We start from the raw sequence: 19444 nt of genomic DNA, 5'->3' as shown, positions 1-19444 counted from the left end.
AAAACATAGCAAATGAAGACTAGAGGCCACAGCTAACTGTATATATTTGTGTTATGCATCTATTCTAGATATATTTAAAAACATACAAATTGAAAGCCATTCAGGAAGTGTAAACATTATAATCCCTGCCTCATAAAATGTGAAGATACTAATTTATATTAACAATATGATGACTTTTTAAAGTGTCTATTTACTTGCCAGTATACAGTATGTTAAGCCTGGGTGTAATCTGCAGGTAAAATGGTTTATGATAACAGGAAAGAAACAAGAAATTTACCAATCCATTGCAATATAATATGTTAAGCTGTGAATCACATTTGCCCATGTTTTTAAAATCATCTGTCATATGCTTATCAAAATATGTCATTTTACTTGATATTGTGTGTTTCTTCTTCTGCCAGATGTTGGAGCCTTTTTTGAAGAAGGAATGTGGCTCCGCTATAATTTTTCATCTGTAAGAAATAATGTGAAGGATTCAGGGAGCTCCAAAGAATCAGAGAACTTTGTATCAGACCTCAATCTCAATAAAGAAGAAATCAGTTTTAGCTTCAGCACTAGCAAAGCTCCTTGTATCCTGCTGTACATCAATTCTTATTCTCAGGACTACATGGCAGTGTTAGTGAATCCAGCTGGTAAGTAACTTGTCCTTTTTTCTGCATATTTTACCTCTCCAGCATACTAAAATAAATTGATGGTACTTAAAACTGATATTTGAGAACATGTTTTGTATTTAGGACAGAAGCACCCAGGAGAGATCCATAGTTAGCATTTGTTTACTGGTGAAGTACATAGTTGTCTCGGTGGGGTGTAAAATACCTTTTGGATTTCAACTCATTATAACAATCAGCAGGTGATAGTACAATGCCAATCTTCCTTGATTTCAGAGCTAAGAAGAATTGGGCCTGCTAATCAGAGGCAAGACAACCTTCCAACAATATTGAAAAATTCTAGAAATTTTAGACCATACAAATGGCATGTGGGGTTACCAATTCTATAAAGCAGCCAAAAACCCCTCACATAATATTATGTGAAGTATAACAATTTTAAACTAGGATTTTTAATGGAATGATCTAAGAACAAAATTAAAATTATACTCAATTATTTATTATTTCATTCTGTAGGAAATTTACAGGTTCGATACAAACTTGGAAGTACTAAAGAACCATACAACATCAATGTAGATCACAGGAATATGTCAAATGGACAGCCACACAGTGTAAATATCACACGAATAGGAAAAAACATAGTTCTCCAGGTAAATCCATAACAACGACTTTATAAGGGATGAAACTGAATAATAATATCACTGCTTAGTTTTAAATATCCTAGGAAAATATAACTTGCAAATTTACAGGCTAAATGGAAACAAAATATGGATAAACCTCAAGCAATTGATGAATCAATTATATATGAAACATCATTCCATATTTGAAATAAAGGATAAAGAACATTGATAATACTCAATTTTCAATCAATTGCTTATTTCCTATTCATTTTTTGTGCAAGAAGGAATTTGGTTTATGTTTATAATTTCATCATAGTACAATTGAATATCAAAGAAAGAATTAAAGATTTGGTATATTTATTCTACAGGCCTTGGAGAAGTCTAATTAAAAATTTGATTTTTATCATTATGTACCATTTTAAAAAAAAAAAGCCTTGATATTTGACAGTGAAATTTATGTAGAACTATTGTTTCATTTTGCTTTATTTTATATGACTAGGCCCTCTCCTCCCTAGCCTGTTTCGTATTTTCTGACAGCTAACTGTGATTATTCTAATTGTGCCTCTTGACATATTTAAAAGAAATATTATATTTACTATTAAATTGTTCATTAGATTTAAATCCCACCTTTCCTATAAGCATATGACTGTAATACAGAATCACAATGTGCATGGCACTACCATAGTACTGAATTTCAAGTGGTACGAAATTAACTACTTTTTATAGTAATAGCACATATTTGGCATTTTTGCCAAAGGAATTTCTAAATATATATTCATATTTTTCTTAGATCATGTTTCTTGATCATGTAATTGTTAGTTCTGCCCTTAAGGTTTATTTAAAAAGATGTACAGTATTGAGAATGAGAGCTGCACAAATTTTTCCCTTCTATTGATTTACTCCTTGAGAGCCACAAGATGGCACCATATCATAGCTTCTACAAAGATTCCTGAGACAAAACAATAACTTCTATATTTCCAGGCCAATCAATCACCTCCTGAGTCCATTTTCCCAGAAATGTTGACTCTGGCAGCCATTTCATATGGAGATGGTTGTTTGGGTTTTTTGAACTATTGAGCTTGTGAGATCTATGATATGCATATTAATCGTCTGTATACACATTAGTACTGGATGTGTTTCATGGAAATTACTATTTCCTTGGCAAAAGATACTCACATTCCTGTAATAATGGCAAATAATAGAATTCCTGTAAACCCAGTGGATAAATTAGCTTGCAGTATCACTCCAGTATACTTAATAAACCAACTCTTGATAGTCTGCATAAAAAATAAATAAATTATCTTGACCATCTGATAACATTTCTTTTTTAAAAAGATTGGATTACTAAACTGTTAGTAGTATATCTCTGTCAAAGGATAAGAATACAGCTTCCAAATGCATTGAATTTTTAATATTGTGTTTTAAAGTTTTCTAGCCAAGGTAATAATTTGCATCCAATTTTCTTTGTTTGGGTTGTTAGCCAATTTCAGCATTTGGCCAAGAAAATCTGAATACTTTTATATAGAACATATAAGCAAACTAAAATGGCCGATTAAATATAGGAAAATTGCATTTATAATAGTATACCAAAATTTATTGGCCTGTGAAATTTATATTCTTTTCTATACATCCCTGTTTCTAGCTCCTCTTACTCCCTAATTTCAAGTTATATTAAAGTCAAAAATATTTAAACAATTTATGAATCTGAATTCAATTTATGTATTTCTATGTCTCAAATAATAGAAATCCCAAAATAAATATGGGGTATTTTTTATATTGTATTTTCTAATAAATAAATCCAAGTTCAACAAATCAAATTTGTTGAAAACAAAGAACTAAAGCTGAATGTTAAATCTATACTGCTCTCTTTTTTTCTCTTATTCTCATTTCAATCTTATCAAAATTTGATATCAAATTTGCCATTTAGATCTATGTCAAATCTGAATAAATTTCTTTTGCAATCTACCAGAAATGAGATATTGAATAAATGCCTCTCACTCCAGTTTCTCACTTAATGGATAATAGAAATAATTGTTCATCTTATAGCAGGACAGCTGTATTAGTTTATGAGGGCAGCTTATGAAAGCATATGACTTTTAATAAAATGTATTAGTCAGAAAAGATGCCACTAGCCTCCTGATTTTTATGATTTTATGTGACCAAGTGAATTTGAGGTGAAGTGGGATTGAATGGATACTATATTTAGGAAATAGCTTTTCAATGTCCTAATCTTGATTCCCTAAGTGTGCCAACTGTGGTAAACTGCTTATCAGGGATAAAACAAGAACAGCTGAAAGCATAGCAGTGCATATCATCAGGGAAGATCCACTTCAATAACTTTATTAGCCTGCAATCTTCAAAGTTTGACATCTTTGTTTTCATGTTTCTCTAGCTGGACCTTTATCCCCCAGTAAGCTACACTATACCAGGATCATCAAGCCTTCAGTTCAGCTCACTGAAGTCACTCTTTCTAGGAAAAGTAATAGGTAAAAATCTATTTCAGAAATTTTTATGTTTATATGGATTTTAATATTAATTAGTACATTATTCAACTCCTTTTAATTTTAAGTTACTCAGAATTTAGAGTTAAACTCCAAATTGCAAAGTAAATAGAACAAATACATGGAATGCCAGTTGCTTCTCTGATATACAGTAAGTCCCATATAAGATCAGATTTCAAAATAAAATAAAATAAATCAATTACGTATTTCAGTTTTTATTATTTGTCTTAATTTTTCATATCTTCAAAAGGTCTTCCCTGTTAAAATAATTGATATAAAAATGGAAGTCAGACTTATTTTTTTGGCAAATCTGAAGGAGTTGGATGATTAAAAGATAAGAAATATAAATAAATTATTAAATCACGTCCGATCACTGAGTCAGAGAGGCTAACAATGAATCACTTCCTGGATTCTGCTGTAGAGCAGGAAGGGAAAAAAGTAGCCATTACTTTGTCTTCATCCTTTAATGGATGGATAGAGACAAGTATTGAAACAGGAGCTCGAAGGCAAAGTCCAACAATGTCTAGAGAGGAGGAGGAAAAGGAAGAGGAGGAGGAAGAGGAGGCAGCTTTTTGGTGTTTTTTGTGTTCAACATTATTTTTTAGCAAATTGAAATTTATCTTAAAGTTCTCAAAGATTTCTGGTATACTCCAATTCTGTACTCCCAAATACTACTTGCCCCCAAAGAATTCTTATGTCTTACTTGTCAAGCACATACCAAGCTCTTTTTGATAACACTAAAGCAAGTGATCCATGTATAGATACAGATGAAATTCATTAGAATTACGAGGGTTACCCAGAAAGTAATGCATCACATTTTTTTCTTCAACAATTGTTTATTGAACATTTACATACAAGAAAGAATGACGTTTCTTCTACATTCCCTATTTTTCCATGCAATCTCCATCCCATTCTATAGCCTTCCTCCAGCGAGATACGAGGGCATGTATGCCCTGTCGATTCCACTCCTTGTTCTGGTCACAAAGCCATCTCTGCACTGTGCGAATCACCTTTTCATCATCCTCAAAACATCTTCTGCGACTAACAGTACTTCTGTCGATTGCAGATTCTCCATAAACTGTACACAAACGTTTGTGAATGTTCCCAAAAGTTTCTTTCTCTGCAGTGAGAAATTTAATGACAACATGCTGCTTGTAACATACATCTCTTACATTTCAAAACACTGCTGCAGCTATGCTATCTGTCTGAAGAAACACAAAATTTACACACACACTCCTGGCATTCAAATAATGTATATCTAAAGTCTCGCATTTGTACATTATTGTAGGCTGAGAAAAAAAAATGTGCATTGCTTTCTGGGCAACCCTCGCAGAATATCGTGCACAAGTTCATTTATTTCATCCCACACTCATGAAATCACTCTACCCAACAACAAATCACCACAACACTGTCCATGTCCTGGGTCTGGGACGTCGAACCCTCCAGTAGGGCTGTATTACCTGTTATCTTTCTCATCTTTCCTAGCACCTATTTCCTTGGATTCTTACGACTATAACTTTGTTGTTTCCATCTCAAGACTTATGCTGATTGCTTTTATGTAGTATCCTATTATGGTTTATATTGATTGCCTATTTAGTCCTATGGTGATCACTGAGTGTTGTATCTTATGGTTTATGATTATTGTGTTTTATTATTGTGATCATGATTTATCACTTGCTGTTTATATTTATACTGAGAGCTTTTGCACAGGAGACAAATTCCTTGTGTGTCCAATCACACTTGGACAATAAAATATTCTGTTCTATTCTATTTTGCATTCTGTTCTGTTCTATTCTATTCTATTTTCTATTCTATTCTATTTTGCATTCTATTCTATTCTATATTCTATTCTGTCCTGTCCTATTCTATTCTAATCTATCCTATCCTATCCTCTATTCTATTCTATTCTCCACTCCATCTATTCTATTTCTATCTCTTTTTTAAAATTATATTTATTGATATTTTTAAATATTTACATTATAATGCTTACAGGTGGGTCTGAGGAGAAGGGCGGCATAGAAGTCTAATACATACATACATACATACATACATACATACACACATACATACATTCTATTCTACTCCACTCCACTCCATTCCATTCCCTTCAAATACTGAAAGACTGTTACTATGTCACCCCTAGTCCTTCTTTTCATTAAACTAGACATCCTTAATTCCTGCAATCATTCTTCATATATTTTAACCTCCTGTCCCCTAATCATCATTTTTGCTCTTCTCTGCACCTTTTCTAGAGTCTCAATATCTTTTTATATCATGGCAACCAAAACTGGATGCAATATTGCAAGTATGGCCTTACCAAAAGCCTTATAAAATGGTATTAACACTTCACATGATCCACGAGTGGGTTGTGGATTGTTTTTCTGCCAGTTCATAATGAAGAAAAGCAGAAGTTGGTTCAGAGAGCAAAAGCAACCATAGTTTTGGCCCTGGGCAACAGCCAGCTTGTTAACATTAAAAGTGAACACAGTGTCTTTGAAGTTTGGCAAAGATTTAAGGAATTATATCAGAGAGAAGCAGCTGATGTCAAGATTGTTTTAATACGATGTTTGTTTATTTAATATGAAGCTACAAGCAGGACAAAATATAAATGACCATTTAACTAAGATGAATCCGTTGTTTGCAGAATTGGATTCTCGCAGGTTGAGTTTTCCAGAGGATCATGAAGCCTATATATTACTATCATCATTAGATAAAACTTGGGAACAGTTTGTGTTGAGTATTCAGAGCATACCTGAAAGTTCAATGAATTTGGGCTTTTTATTTCCAAGTTGATAGATGGTGATAAACAAAGACAGTTTATGGATGAAAGCCAAGAAGGGGCTGTTAGAAAGAGGAATGTGCATGTTGCCTTAATTGTGGTAGAAATGGACATGTACCCAAGAACTGCTTCAGCAGGAAAAGACAGCCATTTATTACTAAGAAGGGGCATGCCAAAGCAGCCAAGAAAGAAAGTTCAGCAATGCTGGTGTCGGGCAGAGGTCTTCAGGAAAAAGCAAAATGGATCCTGGATTCGGCATGCTCCAAACACATTGTCAACAATAAAGACTTTTTATAAGGTGGTTTAGCACCGCTGTTATCCACGCGTTTAGATCCTCGGGTCATATATGACCCAGACTAAAAAAAGATTGGTTTTAACTACTGGAATTGTCTTTTTGAATACTTTTTTCACTAGTATACTAACTTGAACACAATGAAATGAAAACTGAAGTGAAAAAATTAATGCTTATTTGTTTATTTTGCTCAGAAAAGTCTCCCCCGATTTTGTGTAATTTTTAAAATTTATAGATAGATTAGCCTGCAAAATGATAACTTTTTGACTATCTTAGGCATTGACATTCTAATTTGAACATTTCTGAACATAATGAAATGAAAAAGAAATGAAAAAATGGATGCTTATTTGTTTATTTTGCTCAGAAAAGGGCCTCTCCTGGCTGTGTGCAATTATTTCACTTTATATATAGATTAGCCTGCCAAATCAGTATTTTTGGACTATCTTGGACATTGGCATACTACTTTGAACATTTCTGAACATAATGAAATGAAAAATGAAATGAAAAAATGCATTTTGCAGGCTAATCTATTTATAAATTGAAAAAATTCGCAATGGGGGGGCTTTTCTGAGCAAAATAAACAAATAAGCATTACTGTTTTCATTTTAGTTTTCATTTCATTGTGTTCAGAAATGTTCAAATTAGTATACTAGCAAAAAGAGTATTCAAAGAAACAATTCCAGTAGCTAAAAACAACCTGACCAATGGAGTAGAAAAGTGATCCTTTGGGCAGAGCTTCCATGGCCCTCTGAATTAAGGGGATAAAGAGTCTCAGTATTAGAGGTGGGGTTTGTGTTAGGGAAAAAAGAGGCGAGTGTATAGCAGCAGCAGCAATCTGGAAGCGAATAAAGGGTACAAGGCACTAGGACCTCTGGAGTTCTTTGCTCAGTGAGAGGGCGGGTAATGTGAATTCAGGCTCGCCAGTCTCTGAAAGGAGTCAGAGGGTAATCTCCTCCGCAGAGCCTTGGACTCCTGCAGCATCTATGTTGGGTGTCTGCACTGAAGTTTAAAATGCTGCGCAGCAAATAATTATCGCTTGCGCTAGCGCGCAGGTGTGCACCTTAGCGGGAACAGTGTCCTGAGATAATATCTCAATGCAGAGGGAAGGGCTACATGGAGAATGCTGAGTCATTCTGAGTTAATTAAGCATGCAGCAACCTGATTGGGTGATAAATATTTAAACATGCAAGAATTTTAGCATTGCTCTCTCTCTGATTCTCTGATCTCTGATCTTCTCTTATGTGTGATGTGTGCACTTCCTGTTGCTGTATTGATCTGTTGGTTCCTGTGAGTTACTGTAATTGAGATTGTTGTAGTGAAATACTAGAGTGATGTATGTATAGTAAGGTACAATACAGTTAGTAGTGTAAATAAGAAGTAAATATATTTTTGCAAGACTTCCTGCTGCTGCTGTGTTTCATTGAAGACTTCAACTCCATATATATTGGTCTGTGGCCATCTGGTTGGGTTGGTTAGCTGGTTAGCTGGTTGAGCTGGCTATCTTCTGAAAGTGCAGTCCTGACACTGAGTCTCTGATTTCTCCATGTCTATAGAAAAAAGACTTTTATTTTTCCAGCTGTTTAAATAAATTCTCTTAAACAATCTAGTATATTATATCCACCAAATTCATGAGATAAATGCTAGTTCAAGGGTTTTTAATTTTTTTTTTCCGGGAGTTCATTCAAAGTTCAAATCCACAATCAAAACTTTTTCTTTTATCACCTTTTCAAAGAATATCTGCCCTTGCATTAGGTACTTTTTCTCCCTCCCCCCTTTTCAAGGCCAAATAGCAGGTGTTAATTAAATAAGCAAATAATTCTCCCATGAACAAAACTTCTTCCAATAGATGGAAACAGCATTAATCCCAAAAGGGGGGGGGGGAGGCTTGCTTCCTGTTTTAAAATGTTTAGCCCAAACAGGGAAAGAAGAATTCTGAAATTTAAACAAATTAAGTCTTTTAAGTCAAATCTTAATCAATCTAAGCATCCAAAAGCCACCACCTGGATCTTAGCTGTTGCTTTCCAATCCAGTCAATAGACATCGAACTGTTCTGATGTTAATTAGCCACCTTGCTCAACTTCCCCAAATCCCTTTCTCCTTGATCAAAAGAACAGTTCTATTTAAAAAAGAAAAAATTTTGGCAAATCCTTCATCCCAACTCACAATTTTCATCCACTCAACCTCCTGCACAACCCTTTAAGAATTCCTTTCTTCTTTCCGGATGACTTCCAACAAATTAACAAGTTTGTTCCTGACACGTAGTCTAGCCACGGCTATGTCAACCGAAGCCGTTTCACTCAGCCATCGGTGGAGGCTCCAGACATGGTATCCGCAGAGAACGCCAACCCCAAAATGGACCCTCAGCCAAGTTCCCTTCTTCACATCCCCTTCAGGGAGGCTTCAGGCCGATTCAAAGGAAATGTCACCTGCAAACGGCAGGGGTTCAGATATCCCTCCACCAGAGCACAGGAGATTCTGTCTCGCCAGGCCGGTGACCATGCCCCTTCCTTCCATTGTTTTCAATTCTATGGTACTTCTAACCTATTTCCTTTTGCTCTCAGTCACCACAAGTGAATACTTCCAAAAGTTACCAAGAGTTTAATTCCAACAATTAAAATTTATAGTGTCACTAGGAGTTGACATTCCAACATTACAAATATGCAGGGCTTTCTTCTCAAAAATCCCTCATATTATTTTCTAATCTGTTTTTAAATTAATCTTCCCTTGCAGCAGATAAAAGATAAACAGAAGTGTCAACTCAGGCCCCTGTTTTCCAAGACTGTGGCAGAAAAAACCCACCAAAAACAGTACAAGGGGGAACGCAGTGCATCTGAGCATGTCTAAAATGTCATTCACTTTCATGTATTTCTCCCACCCTGAATAAAGAAAGTGGGGCTGGATTACAAGGGAAAAGGTATGATCTGTTTTGAAACAAGCTGAAAAAAATTAATTATATGAATGCTCCCTACCATTAGAGGAGCCTGTGGAGAACAAGGGGGTGGGAAGAACCCCCTCCTCCGGTGCCTTAAAACAATGATACCTGTCTTCCTTCTACTCACCTATTCTCTGTGACAGCTTCATTTTCTGATTCAGCCAATCACACAGAATGCCAGTCATGGCTGTGTTCGCCTGCAGTTCCGTCCTCTTTCTCAGCATCCCGTCACCATGGCAACCAGCCCTTTAGTGCCAGCCTGTCTAAAAAGACATGGCAGAGCATGACCTACCAAGCAACACTGGGGAGAATTGCACAGACAAGCCAAATTATTTCTACTGAGCCCGGAGAGGTCCTGCCAAGAAGCCAGGGAATGCACATTGTGGGTGAGAGCATACACACTTTAGAAACTTCATTGTTTTACCCCATTCCACCATTGGGGTTATTTTAAATCACTTTAGGAAAGATAGTGGTGATTTTAATCATTAGATGCCTTTTAACTTTCTATTAATCCTGCAGTTTCCTCCCTTGCCTCTTTTGCTTTGAAAAGTTGCTTTCTGTTTCCTTGCTTTTGAAATCCAGCAGTTTTTGTTCAACTGCTCGGGCTTGGCAGCCAGAGAACTGGCAGTGGGTTTCAAAACCCAAGGGCAGGTGAAGGAAAGGCCACACTGGGCATGCTTGGAGGCAAGAGGAGGCACGGTATGATGGTATTTTGTTCGCCACTGACAGAGTGACCAGATCAAAGCTGCTGCTGAGCCCAACGTTTTTATTATTTTATTTTATTTATTTATTTTGTCCAATACACAATGAGGGTTTTGTGGGTATATGTATGTATGTGTATGTATGTATATATATACAGTGATCCCCCGCTCGTTGCGAGGGTTCCGTTCCAGGAGCCCCCGCAACGAGCGGGTTTTCGCGAAGTAGCGATGCGGAAGTAAAAACACCTTCTGCGCATGTGCAGATTGTGTTTTTATTCCCACAGCGCTAGCGAGGAGCCGAAGATTGGGGGCGGCGCGGCTGTTTGCCGCCGGCATGGAGGGCTTCCTAGCAGCCCCCCAAACCCGGGTTGGGGGTCCGGGGGGGCGCTGGCTCTCGCCGCTTTCGAGCTGAATCCGGGAGCGAGTTCGCTCCCGGATTCAGCTCGAAAGCGGCGAGAACGAACGGCAAGGAACGCCTTTTCCACGCCGTTCATTCTCGCCGCTTTCGAGCTGAATCCGGGAGCGAATTCGCTCCTGGATTCAGCTCGAAATCGGCGAGAATGAACGGCGTGGAAAAGGCGTTCCTTGCCGTTCGTTCTCGCCGCTTTCGAGCTGAATCCGGGAGCGAATTCGCTCCCGGATTCAGCTCGAAAGCGGCGAGAACGAACGGCAAGGAACGCCTTTTCCACGCCGTTCATTCTCGCCGATTTCGAGCTGAATCCAGGAGCGAATTCGCTCCCGGATTCAGCTCGAAAGCGGCGAGAACGAACGGCAAGGAACGCCTTTTCCACGCCGTTCATTCTCGCCGATTTCGAGCTGAATCCAGGAGCGAATTCGCTCCTGGATTCAGCTCGAAAGCGGCGAGAACGAACGGCAAGGAACGCCTTTTCCACGCCGTTCATTCTCGCCGATTTCGAGCTGAATCCAGGAGCGAATTTGCTCCCGGATTCAGCTCGAAAGCGGCGAGAATGAACGGCGTGGGCGGGCGAAGGGCGGGCGGCAGCGAGGAGTTTGCGTGGGCGGTGGGGAAACTCCTCGCTGACGCCAGCAAGAGGGGGAAGACCCAGGGAAGCCGCTGCCATCTACGCATGCGTGCCCGGCACGCATGCGTAGATGGTATTTTTGACTTCCGGGTTGAAAAATAGCGAAGTACCCTGTTCGCAATGGTTGGGGACGCAATAAACGGGGGATCACTGTATATACATACACACACACACATACATACATACATACATACATACATACACATACATACATACATACACATAGTAAAATACATGATGAAGGTTATAGAGGAGATACTCCTAGTAAAATATATCTAAGAAAGAATAGAAAAGAAGATATAGTAATAGAACATATCAATGAAAGAATAGAAGAAGAGATATAGGAATAGAAGAAAGGTATAGGAGATATAGGAGAGCAATAGGACAGGGGACAGGAGGCACTCTAGTGCACTTGTACTCGCCCCTTCCTGACCTCTTAGGAATCTGGATAGGTCAACCATAGATAATCTAAGGGTAAAGTGTTGGGGTTTTGGGGATGACACTATGGAGTCCAGTAATGAGTTCCACGCTTCGACAACTCGGTTACTGAAGTCATATTTTTTACAGTCAAGTTTGGAGCGATTAATATTAAGTTTGAATCTGTTGTGTGCTCTTGTATTGTTGTGGTTGAAGGTGAAGTAGTCGCTGACAGGCAGGACGTTGCAGCATATGATCTTGTGGGCAATACTTAGATCTTGTTTAAGGCGTCTTAGTTCTAAGCTTTCTAGGCCCAGGATTGAAAGTCTAATCTCGTAGGGTATTCTATTTCGAGTGGAGGAGTGAAGGGCTCTTCTGGTGAAGTATCTTTGGACATTTTCAAGGGTGTTAATGTCTGAGATGCCATATGGGTTCCGAACTGATGAGCTGTATTCGAGGAGGGGTCTGGCAAAAGTTTTGTAAGCTCTGGTAAGTAGTGTGAGATTGCCAGAGCAGAAGCTACATAGGATTAGGTTTACAACTCTTGAAGTCTTCTTGGCTATGTTGTTGCAGTGGGCTTTGGCACTTAAATCTTTTGTTATTAGTATACTGAGGTCTTTAACCGAATGGGGATTATCTGTGATAATTTGATTATTCAGTTCGTATTTGGAGTTCAGATTTTTCTTCCCAATGTGTAGGACAGAGCATTTGCTAGTTGAGATTTGGAGTTGCCATGTGTTAGACCACTCAGAAACAGAGTTCAGGTCTTTTTGGAGAGTAGTTGTGTTATCGGTGGTGTTGAAGAGTTTTACATCGTCAGCGAAGAGGACACAGTTGCTTGTGATGTAATCGCAAGGGTCATTGATGTAGAGAATGAAGAGCGTTGGTCTCAGTACACTACCTTGGGGAACACTACTCTTAACTGGGACGGGGGTGGATATGGTGCTTCCTATTTTGACCACTTGTTGTCTATTTGACAGGAATGCTGTAATCCAGCTGTGGAGGGCTCCTGAGATGCCATAGGATTTGAGTTTTAGGAGTAGTTTGTCGTGGACCACTGAATCAAAGGCTGAATCAATTGCATCTATAGATTTCCCTTGATCTATATGAGTTGTCCATATATTTTTGCAGTGGAGGAGCTGAAGGTTGCAGGATAGTTTTTTTCTGAAACCAAATTGTTTGTTAGAGAGCAAATTATTAGTTTTTAGATGAGTAATTGATTCCATGACTTTGCATGGGACGCAGCATAGTGAAATTGGTCTGCAGTTAACAACAAGAGAGGGGTGTCCTTTTTTGAAGATGGGGATGACCATTGCTTTTGACCATAGCTTAGGAAGTGTGCTGGTTCTGAAGGATTTTTCAAAAATTATGTTTAGTGGTTCAGCTATGGCAGAAGAGAGCTTTTTTAGGAAGTAAACACATAGACCATCTGGTCCGACTGATAGAGAAGGTTTAAAGTCACATAATGCTTTTTCAACTCGGTCTTCAGTGAAGTTTACTTGGGTTAGATCATTGAGAGAGTTTGAGGTGCGATTGATGAAATTGGGGGATGAGCCATTGCTGTTAACAAAGACAGAGCCAAAGAAAAAGTTGGGGAGGTTGGCTTTGGATGAATCATCGTAGTATTCTTTGTTGTTGGGTCCTTTGAGAGGTGGGATAGATCTAGAGTCTTTGAGTTTATTGTTGACAAAGTTATAGAAAGCTCTATTAGATTTGGTGCGTAGGAGGTTTTCCTCTTGTTTGCTGTACTAGTTAAGGTTGAGACTGAAGTTTATCATGCTGTGGTCACTGTTGGAAAATGGTTCTGTTATTTGTAAGCCATATATTGCACTTTTGCTGTTGCAGAAGATGAGATCCAGACAGTTATCAAGTCTGGTATTGTTAGTTACTAGTTGATCAAGTCCCAGATAGGTGATGGTATTATATATAGTAGAATAGATGGGTTCCATGTTGCATTCATTTAAGGACCAGAGTGTGTGGTAGGTTGAGGTCTCCGAGGAAGATAATGGGGTATGGGCAGTTGGTTACCCATGTTAGTAATGTGGATAATTTGTTAGCATGTTTGATGTCGTAGTCCGGGGCTCTGCAGCAGAGTAAGAAGCGAACTGTGGTATTTAGGGATAAATTACAGACAATAGCTTCAGGTACCGATAAATCCTATGCAACTTTGAGAATTTTTAGGTTCAGCGATTTTTTGTAGAATATAGCTACTCCACCTCCTCTGCGGGATTCACGGTCTGAGCAGAAAACATGGTAGTTTTTTTATGTGATAATGGAGGAAGCATTTGGACATGTTTCACACATAAAAATTATATCAAAGTTGGAGGTGTCAAGTAGAAGAAGGAATTCAGACATCTTGTTGACTACACTTCTAGCATTTAATAGTTTACATTTGAGATTGGTCTTGTGTTGGGGATTGGTTTTGGGGTGGTTAGAAGAAGTAAGTGACACACTTTCCTATTCTTTGTTTGAGGTGGTAGGGATGTCCATTTGTTGTTGTGGGATGGTGGTCTGGCAGGTGTCAGTTTGATGTTGTGAGATGGTAGGTTGGAAGAAGTTAGACCGGAAGATGTAGAGAGGATTATGGTTTTTGGGTTTGATGCTTTCCATGCAGTAATCTATGTAAAGGTTTGTTTCACCAAGTTCATAGTGTCTCTTGAGTTCTGCCCGTAGTTCGCGAGAGCGAATACGTTGGAGGAGAGAAAGATCTGGTCTGGATCTGAGTTTGTTGAAAGACTTGTTATTTCTGGCAGTGGTTAAAGGTCTTGATGAATTAATGTTTTATTTGTTCATTTTTGCATACTACTTTGCAGAAGCGGGGGGCCATGGAGCCATTGTTATACTTGTGCTCAGGTCCAATTCTAGTAACTTCCAAAATGTCTTCTTGGGCGATTGTTTGTGCATGAGTGAGTGATGGAGGTAGATTATATTTCTTATTTTTCTTATATCTGATTCATGGCTTTCTTCAAGACCAAAGAGGATAGCATTCTGGTGTTTTTGTTCATGTTCCATGGCATCCTTGACTAGGGTAGAGATATCAGTGATAGATTTAGTGGGTTTTGGGAGTATTGGAAGTGGTTGAGGTTGGGGTGGTGAAGTGGTGAGTGTTATTTTGTCGAGTGGATTTGGATTAATCAGTGTTTGGATATTTTTCTCCATGGATGAAAGTCTTGATTCAATACTTTCTGTGAATGCTTGTTGGGTTTTGAGAAGTCTTGGTTCAATACTTTCTATGAATGCTTGTTGGGTTTTGATGGCTTCTTTTAAGGTGTTAATCTCATCAGACAAACTGCTGAGAATATTTAGCTTGGGGGTGCAGAATGAGCACATATAAGGAAATAAAGAGTTTGCTTTTAGAAAGGTGGCAATATGTTTAGAAATATTGAGGCAGTTGTAGTGTGCAGACTGATTGCAAGTTTGGCATTTTATGAAACCATCATGATCATTGATAATGTCATTGCTTTTAAAGCATTGATAGTTGTGATTATCAATTGTTGCTTGTTGTTGTATATTCTTTTTGATTGGCATGTCTGCTTTGAGATTCAGTGTATGAAGGGAGAGGCGATGGAATGGAGTAGGAAGTGTGATGTTTTCCAGATGCTTGAGGATGCTTGAGAAGTTAGGCTTCTTCTTTGATGTAATCAGAAGGGGAAGGTGTGGTTTGTGAAAGGCTTTGCAGATCTAAAGATAGGGTGTTGGGATGCTTTGTATTGTTCTGTAACAGCAGCTGTCTCCAGGATGGGGGGGGGGGGTTAGTGCTTCAGGAAAGTCTTTCAGTTACCAGTTGATTCCAAGTTAATTAAGGCTATTTCCTTATTTCTGGGTTCGGCTGAGAATGGGCTTGCTGGCTTTGGGGATTACTGTGGGAATCCCAGCATAGTTTGCACAGCGAAGGAAAAAATCTTGGCTTTTAAACAATACCCTGCCTGGGTTTATGGCTTCCTGCTCTGTGGGTCTCTTTATGACCTGGTTGTCATGGTGATACTTAACAACTTCACTTAAGCAGTTTGTAACTTTAAGAGAGAGCTGAAACAGGCAGGAACAATGGCTTTCAAATGTACAGAACCCCCCTTCTTCCTTCACAGCTAGCACAGTCTTGAAGCTGATGGCACCTGGTAGTTTAAGCTTGCCTTATTAGCCCAAATGGTCTCTACCTGTCCCGCTACGTCTCAATAGTCCCTGCTTACCCTTTGATCAGGATAGCTGAAGGATCCAAAAGATTTCCTCTTAGATGAGCCCTGTGGACACTTTCCACTAGAAGTCTTCCAGCTGAGCTCTGTGAAGGCTTTCCGCTAGAAGGTAGGAGTCCGTAGGCACCTCTTCAGTAGTTGTTTTAGTATTTTTTCATTGTTTTAGGTATTTTGGAGATGTCTTTTCCACTTCAAAAGGAGCAGCTCTGCCTCTCTGCTGCCTGCCTCTCTGCTGCCTCTGCTTGAATGCATGGTTAATTTGGCCAGGCAAATTATCCCACTACCACAAGTGTATCCTAAGTGCTGTGCTGCAATGTAAAAAATGGAAAATAGAATAGCCAGCATGAGGGAAGGAGGAGACGCAGGGAAAATAGAAAGAAAGCAGCCTCCTCCTTACCTTATGCCAGTCCCTCCATTGCTCATTTCACCATTGCAGCCCTGCACCATGGAGCTTTCTCTACCCACCACCTCCCAGATGCTCTCACTTGCCTACCTAATTTCCAGCTCTATCATGTTTCTCGACATCATGTGCAGGCAATAAAGGGCAGCCATTTGTGGCCCTACTACAACATTCTGGTGGGAGTGCATGCATGTGGACCTCCCCTTCAGCTTCCTGCGCATGTGCAGAGTTGTGGCCCAAAGCAGTCTCAGCCTGGAGCCATCAGCAGGAAGAAATCCTCCAGGAAGGAGAACAGATCATTGGGGAGACAACGCTCCCCCATTGCCCACTTGCCAGATTCTCCCCGATAAGTTGCTCTCCTTCTTGGAGGATTTCTTTCTGTTGGTAGCTCCTGGCCAGGACTGACCTTATCTGCTGCTATGCCACGTAGAACCCAGCCCTGTGGCTGCCAGCCTGCCCAATCAGCAACGGCAGCAGCAGAGGAACCCCCCACCCACCAGGTGAGCACCACGCTCACTGGGCCCACCTAGTGGGGGATGCTGTTGCTACTGGCTGGGGCGGCAATATTCGGCTGCTGCACATGCGCAGAAGCTGAATCTCGTGTGCATGGCACATGCATAGTGCATGTACAGCTAGCAATGATGGAGCTGTACACGCTTCCACTTTCTGCCCACCCCTGTGTGCAGGGAAAGAAAAGTTTCTTGCCATCATGTGCAGGGAAAGAAAAATTGATTTACTCTGTCAATTCTAATTTTATGCGAACTTTTTATTTCACAAGAAGTTGTTATTTTTAGCCCCATACAAACTTCATTTCCCTGCACATGATGGTGAGAAATGTGACGGAACTGGAAAGAAATGCATGGGGATTTGTGGCAAAGCGAAGGCATCTTGGCGGTAGTGGGTGGGGCAGACTCTTCTGCCCACAAAGAGGAGAAGAGTCTATGGAGAGGGGCAGCATACAAATCTAATAAATAAAGAGTAGGGGGAAGAGAAAAAAATGGCTGGAAGAGCTGTGTCTTGCTCCACATACCTCTATGAAAGGCATCAGCAGTTCAGCTGCCTCCCTTCCCCACATGGAAGGCAGGCAAGCATGGTGTGGCAACATGCCACATAGAAGGGTGTAAGGAAGGCAGACAAGTGGGCCTGGCCATGGGGACTACTGGGAAGAGTGGGGGGGAGATAAAAAAATGGCTTGAAGAGCTGTGTCTTGCTCCATATACCCCAATGAAAGGCAGAAGCAGCTCAGCTGCTTCCCTTCCCCACATGGAAGGCAGGCAAGCATGGTGGAGCCACATGCTGCATGGAAGGGAGTAGGGAAGGCAGGCAAGCGGGCCTGGCCATGGGGACCACTGGGAAGGCTGTAGGGAAGGCAGGCAAGCATGGCAGGTCTGCAGGAAATATGGAAGGGATCATGGAAGACAGGAAAGCAGGCCTGGGCATGGGAACTGCCGGCAAGTTTGCAGCAAAGGCAGGCAAGCATGACAAGGCCATGGGCCATGTGGAAGAAATTAGAGAAGGCAGGTTGGAATACTTATCCAGGCAGACAGATCAGGACCATTCAGCTGGGCTACAGAGACTTTGTCATTAACACAAGCAAGGAGCCATGCAGTGGGCTTTGTGGGGAAGTGCAACAAGATGAAGAGTGTCTGTGCAGGATTGAGCAGGGCAAGCAGGTAGGATGTGTGGCAAGTAGGTGGGAGGCTGGGGGGCAAGGCCAGCCAGAGGTGGCATTTGTCAGTTCTCCAAACTACTAAAAATTCTGCTACCAGTTCACCCAAGCCAGTCTGAATCAAAACAATTAAATTATTTGAAATATATTTCATAAATGTACTTCATAATTGTTCTTTATGAAATTATGTAGAAGTAGAGATGTCTGAATTATTTCTATAAGCATTTTGAAATATGATTGGTTAAAGCACTCTCACTTGAGTCAAATAATAAAAATAGAAATATGTAAGTATAATATTTATCACAATCATAATATCAGTTATGATAAATAAATGGTAGCTTGAGAAACCTGTGCTCAGGTTTTATGATATCTTAATTTTTGTTAAAGTGCAGCTATGAAAGCTAATTCTAGCTCTTAGATGAAAATTGAAAGGCTGACAATCTTGAGGAAGTTGTAATTAATTAAACTGTAACTGTTAGTAAAATCCAGCCTCACTTCAGTTTCATTGAGAAAAGATTCCTATAGATAGATGGAATTTTTCTGTCTCCTTAGTGCCTATTCTTGCAATTTAAGATGCTATTACACTCCAAATGATTCAGATTTTCAAAGGAATTCACACCATCATGTAGAAAAGAAAACAAAAACCTCAACATTTTTAAATTTCTGCTGAATTTCTATTTCCCCATTTTTTCTGAAAAGCCCATACTGACACCCCACCCACAGACTTGTTAACTAATGGGACAAAGGAATAATGCACTTTCATTCAGGTACACTCAAGACATTTCCCTAACTAAATTATTTTTCCTTTAATGCAGAAAGTTTGCATTGGATGTGGAAAGAACCACATGGACAAGAGAGCTGAGTATTAACGGGTCACTTTTATTAGACCTGCAGAGGTAAAACCTAAATGGGCAGAATTCCCTATCACATAATATTTCTAAGCAACTATGGGTGAAGCTCCTTGCTAAGCAAGGGGAGGGTACAATGACTCTTCCCTTGCTGTCTGCCACATCACCTGGCATGTGGGAAAGCTCACCCCCCCAGAACCCCTTTCTGAAGATCTGAGTAGATGAGACCCAAGGGCACCTCCTCTCCATCACTCAGGCCCTACATGCCCAGAGCTTCTAGGGAGGGGCAGCTCCTCAACTTCAAAAAGGTGCCCTAAAGGAGAATATGCAGCTGCTGCTAACACCCCTTTCCGCCCCTATCTGCAGGAGGTCAAATCTCTATTTAGACCCCCTGAATCCCCCCACCTCTGCAGGTCTGAAATATATTATTGCCCATATTCCGTTAAG

General features: G+C 39.8%; 1 protein-coding gene across 1 annotated transcript in view; it reads left to right on the top strand.

Annotated features, from left to right (window-relative positions):
• CNTNAP2 (contactin associated protein 2) overlaps positions 1-19444 on the top strand; it is a 653718-nt gene that overhangs the window by 524612 nt on the left and 109662 nt on the right. Inside the window, exons 19-21 of the mRNA XM_070766812.1 lie at positions 402-632; positions 1122-1255; positions 3618-3711. Coding sequence (XP_070622913.1) covers positions 402-632; positions 1122-1255; positions 3618-3711 — 459 coding nt within the window. The remainder of the gene's footprint in view (positions 1-401; positions 633-1121; positions 1256-3617; positions 3712-19444) is intronic.

The sequence above is a fragment of the Erythrolamprus reginae genome, chromosome Z, assembly GCF_031021105.1.
Source record: "Erythrolamprus reginae isolate rEryReg1 chromosome Z, rEryReg1.hap1, whole genome shotgun sequence".
Lineage (NCBI taxonomy): Eukaryota > Metazoa > Chordata > Lepidosauria > Squamata > Dipsadidae > Erythrolamprus > Erythrolamprus reginae.
This window is presented reverse-complemented; position numbering and strand designations above follow the sequence as displayed.